Genomic DNA, 13,699 nt, shown 5'->3' with positions numbered 1-13,699 from the left:
TAGCAAGGGGATTTGAGTACAGGGGCAGGGAGGTGTTGCTACAGTTGTACAGGGCATTGGTAAGGCCACACCTGGAGTATTGTGTGCAGTTTTGGTCTCCTAACCTGAGGAAGGACATTCTTGCTATTGAGGGAGTGCAGCGAAGGTTCACCAGACTGATTCCCGGGATGGCGGGACTGACCTATCAAGAAAGACTGGATCAACTGGGCTTGTATTCACTGGAGTTCAGAAGAATGAGAGGGGACCTCATAGAAACATTTAAAATTCTGACGGGGTTAGACAGGTTAGATGCAGGAAGAATGTTCCCAATGTTGGGGAAGTCCAGAACCAGAGGGCACAGTCTAAGGATAAGGGGTAAGCCATTTAGGACCGAGATGCGGAGGAACTTCTTCACCCAGAGAGTGGTGAACCTGTGGAATTCTCTACCACAGAAAGTTGTTGAGGCCAATTCACTAAATATATTCAAAAAGGAGTTAGGTGAGGTCCTTACTCCTAGGGGGATCAAGGGGTATGGCGAGAAAGCAGGAATGGGGTACTGAATTTGAATGTTCAGCCATGAACTCATTGAATGGCGGTGCAGGCTAGAAGGGCCTAATGGCCTACTCCTGCACCTATTTTCTATGTTTCTATGTTTCTACAGGTATAGTGAGTAAAAACAACAGAGTTTTATCAAATAAATACCTTCTGTTATAAAAAGTAATACTTAACAAATTATAGTCACAGCCTAATTCTCGATAGCGTCCTCTCGAGCTGACCGTGGTGCCGACTCCTTTTCTCCTGTTCTCTTGATTCGCACTGCCTTCTGAGTAGAAGAGCTGTTACTTTATACCCCTTTTCTCCCATTCAAATGCTGTGAAAATCTGTAGCTGTTGTCGCCTTACAATAGATCATATTATCTAATGCCTTTGACCTTCTATGTTATCTCTATCTCCCCTCCATCTCTGTGGCAGGAATCAGTTCTCTGAGAACAATTATACAGAACATGTCACACAGAATTCATTACTGAGCTTGGCTTTACAAAATTATGAAAATAAATGGTACATGCTGCATTCCTTTATCTTAACTATTAATAATTTTGGCCATGATCCTCCCAGTTCTAAGTGAAGCTGTATCAGCAGTTACAAAAATGGATAACATAATAATGGCTCAATTTACCATGACGCTTTGCTTCTCAGCCTTTGGCCATTTTAAACCCCATTTTATGTTTTACTGCCATTTTCTATCATTTAAAAACTAGTTTTACAGACAATCAATGCATATACAGGAGGTTACAAACATAAAGAACATTCATTAATTAAAGATGTGTAAAATAAGCTTCTTAATACTAACTTCTAACATCTGTCAATAGGTGATATATTACAATATTCACCAACTCCACACATTCCCAAATTCACTTGCAAGCCTCTTCAGCAGCACCGATGATTCTTCCCTCCCGGCAACCCGAAGCACTATTCTACTACAGGAGGCCTCAGGCCTGGACCCCATGAGCTTAGAGGAAGAGCAGTGTGGCATCAATGGAAAATTCCGGAAGATACTCGGGTGTGACCAGAAACCGCAGTAGGTGTTCCATGGTCGGGTGGCTCCGAAGGAAAGTTCAGATGGTGAAGGACAGTGTTCCCAAACTTCAGCGAAACAGGGAGCGAATGTCACTGGTGGATCCCTGCGTGATCTTCAGTGAGTTCAGGGAGATTGTATCAGAGGGAATGGCGCAGAGCAGGGAGACAGGATCCCCAGAGTGATAATCAGTGAGTTCAGGGAGATGGTATCAGAGGGAACGGAGCAGAGTAGAACATAAGAACATAAGAACAGGAGTAGGCCATACCGCCCTCGAGCCTGCCCCGCCATTCAATAAGATCATGGCTGATCTGATCATGGACTCAGCTCCACTTCCCTGCCCGCTCCCCATAACCCCTTATCCCCTTATCGTTTAAGAAACTGTCTATTTCTGCATTAAATTGATTCAATGTCCCAGCTCCCATTGCTCTCTGGGTCAGCGAATTCCACAGATTTATAACCCACTGAGAGAAGAAATTTCTCTTCATCTCTGTTTTAAATGGGTGGCCCCTTATTCTAAGATCGTGCCCTCTAGTTCTAGTCTCCCACATCAGTGGAAGCATCCACCCTGTCAAGCCCCATCATAATCTTATACGTTTCGATAAGATCACCTCTCATTCTTCTGAATTCCAATGAGTAGAGAGGCCCAGCCTACTCAACCTTTCTTCATAAGTCAACCCCTCATCCCCGGAGTCAACCTGGTGAATCTTCTCTGAACTGCCTCCAAAGCAGGTATATCCTTTCTTAAATATGGAACAAAAACTGCACGCAGTATTCCAGGTGTGGCCTTATGTAGCCGTAGCAAAACTTCCCTGCTTTTATACTCCATCCCCTTTGCAATAAATGCCAAGGCCTTCCAGATCACTTGCTGTACCTCCATACTCTCTGTTTGTGTTTCCTGCAGAAGTACCCCCAGATCCCGCTGTCCTGCAGCACTGTGCAATGTTTCTCGATTTAAACAATAACTTGCTCTTCGAATTTTTTCTGCCGAAGTGCATGACTTCACACTTTCCAACATTATACTCCATCTGACAAATTTTTGCCCATTCATTTAGGCTGTCTATTTCCTTTGTCAGGTGTTTTGTGTCCTCACAGATTGCTTTTCCTCCCATAATTGTATCGTCAGCAAACTTGGGTTCGTTACACTCAGTACCTTTTTCCAAATCGTTAATATAGATAGTCAATATTTGAGAGCCCAGCACTGATCCCTGCAGCAGCCCACTAGTTACTGGTTGCCAACCCAAGAATGAACCATTTATCCCGACTCTGTATTCTTTTCGTTAGCCAATCCTCTATCCATGCTAATATATTACCCCCAACCCCGTGAACTTTATCTTGTGCAGTAACCTTTTATGTGGCACCTCTGGGGTGTTTGTGTCAGATTTCTAGCCCGTGCTGGACCTGCCCTGGGAGTGTTTGATGGGACAGTGTAGAGGGCGCTTTACTCTGTATTATCCCATTCTGTACCTGCCCAATGATTTGATGGGACAGTGTGGAGGCAGCTTTATTTTGTAGCTAACCCGTGCTGTACCTGCCCTGGCAGTGTTTGATGGGACAGTGTAGAAGGAGCTTTATTTCTGTATCTAACCCGTTTTGTACCTGCCCTGGTAGTGATGGATGGGACACTGTCGAAGGAGCTTTATTCTGTATCTAACCAATGCAGCATATACTCTGGAATGCTTGGGACAGAGTAGAGGGAGATATAATCCGTATCTAACCTCTTTTGTTGTTCCTGGCCTTGGAATGTCTGGTGGGACAGTGTTGAGGGAGCTTTACTCTGTATCTAAGCAAGGCAACTATATCCTTCCTTAGATAAGGAGAGCAAAACTGTGCACAGTACTCCAGGTGTAGTCTCACCAAAACCCTGTACAATTGTAGAGCGAAGTTCGAGAGAGGGTAACCCTTAATCTAAATTATGCTGTACCTGCCCTAGGAATGTTTATTTGGAAAGTGTAGAGGGAGCTTTACTTAGTATCTAACCAATGCAGCACTTGCCCTGGGAGTGGTTGATGGGACAGTGTAGAGGCAGCTTTACTCTGTATCCAACCCGTGCCATACCTGCCCTGGGTGTGTTTGATGGGACAGTCGAGAGAGAACTTTTTGCTGTAGTTAACCTGTACTATACCTGCCCTGGGAGTGTTTGATGGAGCAGTGTAGACGGAGATTTACTTTGTATCTGCGTCAAGATAAATGGGTCATTTTTCTTTTGGCAAACAGTGATTAGTGGAGAGCTGCAGGGATCGGTGCTGGGTCCCCAACTATTTACAATCTATATTAATGACTTGGATGAAGGGACTAACTGTAATGTAGTCAAGTTTGCTGATGATACAAAGATGGCTGAGAAAGCAAATTGTGAGGAGGTCACAAAAAATGTGCAAAGTGATAGACAGGCTAAGTGAGTGGGCAAAAATTTGGCAAATGTTGTACAATGTAGGAAAATGTAAGGTAATCCACCTTGGCAGAAAAAATAGAAAAGCAAATTATAGTTTAAATGGTGAAAAATTGCAAAGTGCTGCATTATAGTGGGACCTGGGGGTCCTTGTGCATGAAACACAAAAAGTTAGTATGCAGGTACAGCAGGTAATCAGGAAGGAAAATGGAATATTAGCCCTTATTGCAAGGGGGATGGAGTATAAAAGCAGAGAAGTATTTCTACAACTTTACAGGGTGTTGGTGAGGCCACATCTAGAGTACTGCGTATAGTTTTGGTCTCCGTATTTAAGGAAGGATATACTTACATTGGAGGCTGTTCAGAGAAGGGACACTAGGTTGATTCCAGAAATGAGGGGGTTGATTGATGAAGATAGTTTGAGTAGGTTGGCCTATACCCATTGGAGTTCAGAAGAATGAGAGCTGATCTTATCGAAACAGATAAGAAAATAAGGGGCCTCGACAAGGTGGATGCAGAGAGGATATTTCCATTCATCAGGGAAACTAAAACTAGGAGACATCGTATCAGAATAAGAGGCTGCCCATTTAAAACTGAGATGAGGAAGAATTTATTCTCTCAGATGGTTGTAAATCTATGGAATTCTCTGCCCAGAGCGCTGTGGAGTCTGGTTCATTGAATATATTTAAGGCGGAGATCGACTGATTTTTGAGCGATAAGGGAATAAAGGTTTATATGCAGCGGGCAGGGAACTGGAGCTGAGTCCATGATGAAATCAGCCATGATCCTATTAAATGATGGAGCAGGCTCGAGGGGCCAGGTGGCCTTCTCCTGCCCTTGGAATGTCTGGTGGGACAGTGATGAGGAAGCTGTACTCTGTATCTAAGCAACTCAAATATACCCTTCCTGAGATAAAGAGGCCAAAACTGTGCACAGTACTCCAGGTGTGGTCTCACCAAGGTCCTGTGCAATTGTAGAGCAAGGTTAGAGAGAGAATTACCCTCTATCTACATTATGCTGTACCTGCCTTGGGAGAGTTTGATGGGACTGTGCAGAGGGAGATTTACTCTATATGTAACAAGTGCTGTACCTGCCCTGGGAATGTTTAGGATGTTGTAGACTGAGATTTACTCGACATCAACCCTGGTAGTGTTTGGGACAGGCTGGAGTGAGATTTACTTTGTATCTAACTCGTACAGTACCGGTAATCCTGACATCAGTAGCGGGAAAATGTTCAATCTATTATTAAGCACGTGGTAACAGGACACTTCGGAAGTGATAACAGGATTGGGCAGAATTAACACGGATTTATTAAAGGGAAATTGTTCTTGACAAATCTGTTAGTGTTTTTTGAGGTTGTAACTAGTAGGATAGATAAGGGAGGACCACTGTATTTAGATTTACTGAAGGCATTCAATGAGGTGCCACACAAGAGATTATTAAACAAAATTAGGACTCATGAGATTGACAGTAATATACGAGCAAGGATTAAGGATTGGTTAACGGACAGAAAACAGAGAATAGGAATAAACGGGTGATTTTCGGGTTGGCAGGCTGTAACTGGTGGGGTGCTGCAAGGATCGGTGCTTGGGCCCCAGCTATTCACAATCTATATCAATAATTTGGATAAGGGGACCAAATGTAATATAGCGAAGTTTGCTGAGGATACAAAGCTAGTTGGTAATGTAAGTGTGAGAAGGATGAAAAGAGGTTTCAAAGGGATAGAAACAGGCTCAGTGAGTGGGCAAGAACATGGTAAATGGAATATAATGTGAAGAAATGTTAAGTTAGACACTGATAGTAAAAATAGGAAGGCAGAGTATTTTTTAAAATGGTGAGAAATTGGGAAATGTTGGTGTTCAGAGGGACCTGGGTGTTCTTGTACAGAAATCGCTAAAAGTTAATATGAAGTCCAGCAAGCAATTAAGAAAGCAAATGCTATAATGGCCTTTGTACAAAAAGATTTGAGTACTTACATCTTACTACAATTATACAGGGCCCTGCTGAGTGGTCTCCTTACCTAAGGAAAGATAAACTTGCTGCAGAGGGAGTGCAATGAAAGTTCATCAGACTGATTCCTGAGATGGGGGGATTGTCCTGAGAGAATGAGTAGACATGGCCTATATTCCCCAGCATTTAGAAGGAGAGGTGAGAGGTGACACGCACATCCCATAAACAAATTTTTAAAGACAGATTGGAGGTGGTTCAATTTGATCAAGGACACCAGCCAAATTATTAGAAACCCTTTCTGTCATTCAGGACCTGTGTCCAATGACAAGGTGATGGGTTATCTGATCATCTTTGGGTTAAATGTTGTGCTTATCGAGCTGAGCACCTCGTGCCAGCATCAAACACTCTCCAGTCGGGCACAGCACAGGTTACATACAGAGTGAACCCATTGGTCGCTCCCTGACACAGATACTGAGGGACAGGGAGTGTCAGGGACACTGACATTTCTCATTCAATAAGGTATAAATTGATCCTGTACCTCTCCCCATTAATGCTGGGCTCCACACGGGTCGAATCCTGCTCCTGGTTCCCTTCCTGGAACAGCACTGAGCTCAACCCAGCCCATAATGAGCAGGGCTCAGGGAGTTTGTTTGCTAGGCACTGCAGTGATGTCATAAAGCAGGGCCATTCAGCCCAGCTGGTCATCTCCTTGTCCCTTTAAAGGTAGAGAGCTGGGGCATCCTGTCTCAACACACATCCCCCTGTTCATACTGAGAATCCCCGGGGAAGGCCCAAGGTCCAGAATGTGGAACACAACCAAAGGCAAAAGAGGAGGAGAGCTGAGACATCCTGTCTCAACACACATCCCCCTGTTCATTCTGAGAATCCCCAGGGATGGCCCAAGTCCCACAGTGTGGAACAGAACAAAGGGGGAAAGAGGAGGAGAGAAGTGGAGGTAAATCAAGGAGTGGGGACTGAGGGCCATCAAGCTTCAGTTTTAGTGCTTGTCGGCTTCAGGAGGGGAAGAGTGAGTAAGAAACAAAGAAAATAGGTGCAGGAGTAGGCCATTCGGCCCTTCGAGCATGCAGCACCATTCAATAAGATCATGGCTGATCATTCACCTCAGTACCCTTTTCCTGCTTTCTCTCCATACGCCTTCATCCCTTTAGCCACAAGGGCCATATCTAACCCACTCTTGAATATATCTAACGAACTGGCATGAACAACTCTCTGCAGTAGAGAATTCCATAGGTTAACAAGTCTCTGAGTGAAGAAGTTTCTCCTCAACTCGGTCCTAAATGGCTTACCCCTTATCGTTAGACTGTGACCCCTGGTTCTGGACTTCCCCAACATTGGGAACATTCTTCCCACATCTAACGTGTCCAGTCCCGTCAAAATGTTATATGTTTCTATGAGATCCTCTCTCATTCTTCTAAACTGCAGTGAATACAGGCCCAGTCGAACCAGTCTCTCAACATAGGTCAGTCCTGCCATCCCGAGAATCAATCTGTTGAACCTTCACTGCACTCCCTCAATAGCAAGAACGTCCTTCCTCAGATTAGGGGACCAAAACTGAACACAACATTCCAGGTGAGGCCTCAGCAAAAGTCTAGACAACTGCAGTAAGACCTCCCTGCTCCTACACTCAAATCCCCTAGCTATGAAGGCCAACATGCCATTTGCCTTCTTCACCAACTGCTCGACCTGCATGCTAACTTTCAATGACTGATGTACCATGACACCCTTGTCCCATTGCACCTCCCCTTTTCTTAATCTGTCGCCATTCAGATAATATTCTGTCTTCATGTTTTAGCCACCAAAGTGGATAACCTCACATTTATCAACATTATACTGCATCTGCCATGCATTTGCCCACTGACCTAACCTGTCCATTCACCCTGCAGCCTTTTAGCATCCTCCTCACAGCTCACACCGCCATCCAGCTTAGTGTCATCTGCAAACTTGGAGATATTACACTCAATTCCTTCATCTAAATCATTGATGTATATTGTAAATAGCTGGAGTACCAGCACTGAGCCCTGCGGCTCCCCACTAGTCATTGCTTGCCATTCTGAAAAGGACTTGTTTATCCAAATTCTCTGCTTCCTGTCTGCCAACCAGATCTCTATCCACGTCTCTATCTACCCCCAATACCCTGTGCTTTAATTTTGCACACCAATCTCTTGTGTGGGACCTTGTCAAAAACCTTTTGAAAGTCCAAATACACCACATCCACTGGTTCTCCCTTGTCCACTCTACAAGTTACATCCTCAAAAATTTTTCGAAGACTTGTCATAAATCCATGCTGACTTGGACCGACCCGGTCACTGCTTTCCAAATGTGCTGCTGTTTTATCTTTAACAATTGATTCCAACATTTTCCCCACAACGGATGTCAGGCTAACCAGTCTATAATTCCCCATTTTCACTCTCTTGACTTTTTCAAAAAGTAGTGTTACATTAGCTACCCTCCAGTCCATAGGAACTGATCCAGAGTCGATAGACTGTTGGAAAATGATCACCAATGCATTCAGTATTTCGAGGGCCACTTCCTTAAGTACAGTGGGATTCAGACTGTAGTTTCAGGATCCAGGGAGAGAAAAAGGAACAGATGGGGAGACTGGTGTGGATTCCAGCACAGTGATGATGTCGGGGGAGGGAGATTGTGGCGGGCCGTGTATTAGGGGTGTAGGAGGGACAAGAGAGGAAAGGTCAGAGGAGCAATTACTGCAGCAGTGTCCATCAATGGTGAGAGAGAGAAGGTGGGGGTCAGAGTGGGCCCTGGACAGGTCGGGAAACTGTTTGCTGTGACCAGCTTTCCTTCTGTCACAAATAGCCTCCTGTAGCCCAGTGACACAAACAGCCCATTAAACGCCACCAATGTCCTTTGGTCTGGTGAGGTCTCCCTTTGTGAAACATCGGCTGTTGTTAAAGCTTCTCATTCTGACTCGTTCAAAGTGAGACAGTATCCACTGTCCCTTTTATTCCATGGGCTTCATCTTTGCCGGTATTGGTAACATGCCCGGGATCACTAAACACAAAACCTAGTCTGTCAATCACTTTCAGCTACTGGACTTAGTGTGTGCCCCACAGCATTTCTCTCACCTTCAATGTGTGAATAGAGCATCACGCCTGCAAAGCTGGTTTAAGTTTATATCCAGGCAGAAAATCTATTTAAGAAAAGCCTGAAGGCCGATGAGACACTGCTCAGGTGCTAGTGTGCTGCTGGTTTGTCCGGAATTTGCCTGTAATGCAAAGTAACTGAACATTTCTCCCAGTGTAACCTTTGCTGTAATGAAATGTGTCTTTTAATAAGCCTCATGTCCTTGCTCATGTCTGCTGCAATTGTGGAGAAAGAGGATGTGTGAAGTGATGGTGTTTGTATGGAGATGAGAAACAAGGAAACGGTATCGGTGTGTGGCAGTGACACAGCCTTGTGGTCAGAGGCAGAACCATGCGCCGATATCCTTGAGCTTATGGTTTGAGCAGGGTCAGTTCATGAATGCTCAAGCTAAGAGGTGCCAGGGATCGGGAGTAGTGGCAGTAAATAAAATCTAAATGTAAATTCCGATGCAGTTTTTCTTCATTTATTCCTATTTTAATAGCTTTTGCTGAATGTGGCCTATGCCAAGTGCCAGGGTATCGGATCAGGCCCACCATAGAAAATGAGTTTGACATCCTGAGGTAGACAATGTCAACTGGATTCCCCCATTCACCAACCGAACAACTTCTTTACAAACTCAAGCTAGTTTGTAAGGCGTGACCATTTTTCCCGGAATCCATGTTCAGTATCTGTAATGGGCCCTTCCCTTTCCCCATGATCGAAAACAGCATTTTGCAGGATCCCTTCAAGCACCTTCCCAGTGATCGAGGTCACGTTGATGGGCCTTCAGTTCCCAAATTGTGGCCAATTTACAAAATTTGAACTATGTGTGCTACCTTCCAATCTCGGGGAACAACCCATGACTCTACTGAGCTGATGGAGATCTGGGCAAGGGGCTGACAGAGCAGCCGTCCCATCTCTTTAAACACCCTTGGGTGGATATCATCCATACCTTACAATGTCAAGGTGAACCAGCATGGCGACTTCGCTGTCAATGAAGAGTGATTAGAAAGACCAAAGTGCCATTTGCCCCTCTCAGTGTGACCCTGAAGGACTGTGTCCAGGCTGAATTTCTCCCCCATACGATCCTCCGCCCAGATTGTCCTCACTGAGCTCCAGCCAGGTGATGCTAAACTCTCGGGTGGGAAAGAACGAAATCCACACCAATGTGTTGAAAGCAACAAGAATTTATTTGTCTTTCTCCCAAATATTAAACTCCAGTCCAGTTACAGGAGTTATTGACATCAGCGGAAACAAACCCCAACTGTCAAAATGAACATGGTTCAGATCACATGTGATTAACAGCAGCAATAACAGCAGAATCCCACCCCTGCAGTCACTTGTGAACTCTCGGTGTTTCAGCAGGGTGTATGACTGAGTGAATCCCCTCCCACACTCAGAGCAGGTGAACGGCCTCTCCCCGGTGTGAACTCGCTGGTGTCTCAGCAGGTGGGATGACTGAGTGAATCCCTTCCCACACTCAGAGCAGGTGAACGGCCTCTCCCCAGTGTGAACTGGCTGGTGTGCCAGAAGGTGGGATGATGTAGTGAATCCCTTCCCACAATCGGAGCAGGTGAACGGCCTCTCCCCAGTGTGAACTCGCTGGTGTGCCAGCAGGTGGGAGGACCGAGCGAATCCCTTCCCACAATCGGAGCAGGTGAACGGCCTCTCCCCGGTGTGTACTCGCTGGTGTCTCAGCAGGTGGGAGGACCGAGTGAATCCCTTCCCACAATCGGAGCAGGTGAACGGCCTCTCCCCAGTGTGAACTCGCTGGTGTGCCAGCAGGTGGGAGGACCGAGGGAATCCCTTCCCACAATCGGAGCAGGTGAACGGCCTCTCCCCAGTGTGAACTCGCTGGTGTATCAGCAGGTTGGATGACTGAGTGAATCCTTCCCCACACTCGGAGCAGGTGAATGGCCTCTCCCCAGTGTGAACTCGCTGGTGCCTCAGCAGGTCGGCTGACCGAGTGAATCCCTTCCCACAATCGGAGCAGCTTAACGGTCTCGCCCCAGTGTGAACTCGCTGGTGTATCAGCAGGTTGGAAAATTGAGTGAATCCCTTCCCACAATCGGAGCAGCTGAATGGCCTCTCCCCAGTGTGAACTCGCCGATGTGTTTCCAGCTGGGATGGGTAGTTGAAACATTTCCCACAGTCCCCACATTTACACAGTTTCTCCCCAGTGTGACTGCACTTGTGTTTCTCCAGGTTGGATGATCGGCTGAAGCCTTGTCCACACACAGAGCACGTGTACTGTTTCTCCCCGCTGTGAACAGTGCTTTTTGCTTCCATGGTCAAAGGCCGATGATATTCCGTTCCCGGTGAATCGAGTGACTCCGTCAGATCTTAATGTGATGGTTGGTTTGAGCCTCTGGTTGACAAATCCTCCCCTTTTAATACCCTGTAAAGTGAGTTTCAAACAGGAAAAAGGGTGGGTGAGAGAGAACCCACAAAAACACAAAGGCAGGTTGTGAAATTGAGCTGAATGAACCTGGCTATTTGTGCGGCCATCAGCAGAAATAAAGTGACCATGAAAGCTGACGGATTGTCGTAATAACCCAACTGGTCACTAATGTCCTGCAGGGAAGGGAACCCACCAACCGGTCTGGGCCGACACAAGACTCTGGCCTCTATGGGAGGAGGGAGAGGTGGGCGGGGTGAAGGGGAGGGAATTTAAACATCTGCAACTCGACCAGAACTTTGACAGAACCTCCCAAACCCGCAACCTCTCCCACCTAGATGGACCAGGGCAGCAGGTGCATGGGAAATCCATCACCTCCAAGTTCCCCTCCAAGTCTCACACCATCCTGACTTGGGCATATATCGCCGTTCCTACATCGTCACTGGGTGAAAATCCTGGAACTCCTCACCGAACAGCATTGTGGGAGGGCCTTCACCACACGGACTGCAGCGGTTCGAGAAGGCCCACCATCACCTTGTCAAGGGGCAAATGGAAATTGGAAATATATTCTGGCCCTACGAGCGACACCCACATCCTAAGAATGGATTAAAACAAATCTGTATATTGAAAGCCTCTGCAGAAATACTTGTTCCTAAAACAATACGCTTCTACATTGTGCGGGCAGTGTCTGTTTCACAACCTAATCTCCCCTAGAATCCACCGCCGTTGACAGTCTCTCATCGGAAATTGTTGGTCCCAACTGGGCCCAGAGGTTCTGGGGGTTAAACCAAGCAGCTTCTCCCCCTCTCCACTCCAGGTCAAATTGATGCAACAAACAGACCCACACAGGAGGCCAGGGAGTGACTTCCGTATCCAGCACCCACCCTGATACAGAGCGGCTCTGGATTGGTCTCTCTGTGTTTCCAGTATCGATGCACTGAAGATCAGCATATGAGGGAGAAGGGAATAGAGGCTTATGCTGAGAGAGTTAGAACCATAGAATCAGAGAATGGTTACAGCACGGAACAAGACCATTCGGCCCGTCGAGCCCGTGCCAGCTCTCTGCAAGAGCACCTCAGCTAGTCCCACTCCCCCGCCCTTACCCCACAGCCCTGCAAATGTTTTTCTTTCAGATACTTATCCAACTCCCTTTTGAAAGCCGTGATTGAGTCTGCCTCCACCACCCTTTCAGGCCGTGCAATCCGGATATTAAACACTCGCTACGCAAAAAGGTTTCTTCTTGTGTCGCCTCTGGTTCTTTTGCCAATCACCTTAAATCTGTGTCCTCTGGTTCTCGACCCTTCTGCCAATGGGAACAGTATCTCTCGATCTACTCTGGCAAGACCACTCATGATTTTGAACACCTCGATCAAATCTCCTCTCAATCTTCCCTGCTCTAAGGAGAACACAAGAAATAAGAGCGGGAGTAGGCCATTTGGCCCCTCGAGTCTGCTCCATCATTCAATAAAATCATGGCTGATCTGATCATGGACTCAACTCCACTTCACTTCCCCCTCGCTCCCATAAACCTTTACTCTCATATCGCTCAAAAAATCTGTCTATCTCCGCCTTAAAAAAATTCAATGATCCAGCCTCCACACCTTTCTGGGGCAGAGAATTCCACAGAATTAGAACCCTCTGAGAGAAGAAATTCCCCCTCATCTCAGTTTTAAATGGGCAACCCCTTATTCTGAAACTATGCCCTCTAGTTCTGGATTCTCCTATGAGTGGAAATATCCTCTCTGCATCCACCTTGTCAAGCCCTCCAGTATGTTTTAAGTTTCAATAAGATCACCCCTCATTCTTCTGAACTTCAATGAGTATAGGTCCAAACTACTTGACCTTTCTTCATAAGTCAATGCCCTCATCTCAGGAATCAACCTAGTGAATCTTCTCTGAACTGCCTCCAATGAAAGTATATCCTTCCTTAAATACAGAGACCAAAACTGTACGCAGTACTCCAGGTGTGGCCTCACCAATACCCTGTACAGTTGTAGCAGGACTTCTCTGCTTTTATACTCTATCCCCCTTGCAACCCCAGCTGCTCCTGTTTTGTACAGGTTCATCATAATATCCATGCGTTTGTACTCTATACTTCTATTTATAAACAGGGATACTGTCAAGTGTAGTATAAACAGGGACAGGGTCTAGTGTAATATAAACAGAGGCAGGGTCGAATGTAATATAAACCGAGACTGGGTCATGTGTAATTATAAACAAACAGTGACATGGTCTAGGGTAATATTTAGAATGACTCATGGTGCCATGAACTAGTGAGTACAGAAATAGGAGGATAGAGCAGATGA

General features: G+C 46.0%; 1 protein-coding gene across 1 annotated transcript in view; it reads right to left on the bottom strand.

Annotated features, from left to right (window-relative positions):
- Nucleotides 1-13,699, bottom strand: part of LOC139235405 (zinc finger protein 214-like) — a 32,293-nt gene that overhangs the window by 14,969 nt on the left and 3,625 nt on the right. Inside the window, exon 2 of the mRNA XM_070866535.1 lies at nucleotides 10,558-11,393. Coding sequence (XP_070722636.1) covers nucleotides 10,558-11,284 — 727 coding nt within the window. The 5' untranslated portion in view covers nucleotides 11,285-11,393. The remainder of the gene's footprint in view (nucleotides 1-10,557; nucleotides 11,394-13,699) is intronic.

The sequence above is a fragment of the Pristiophorus japonicus genome, chromosome 23, assembly GCF_044704955.1.
Source record: "Pristiophorus japonicus isolate sPriJap1 chromosome 23, sPriJap1.hap1, whole genome shotgun sequence".
Classification (NCBI taxonomy): Eukaryota; Metazoa; Chordata; class Chondrichthyes; family Pristiophoridae; genus Pristiophorus; species Pristiophorus japonicus.
This window is presented reverse-complemented; position numbering and strand designations above follow the sequence as displayed.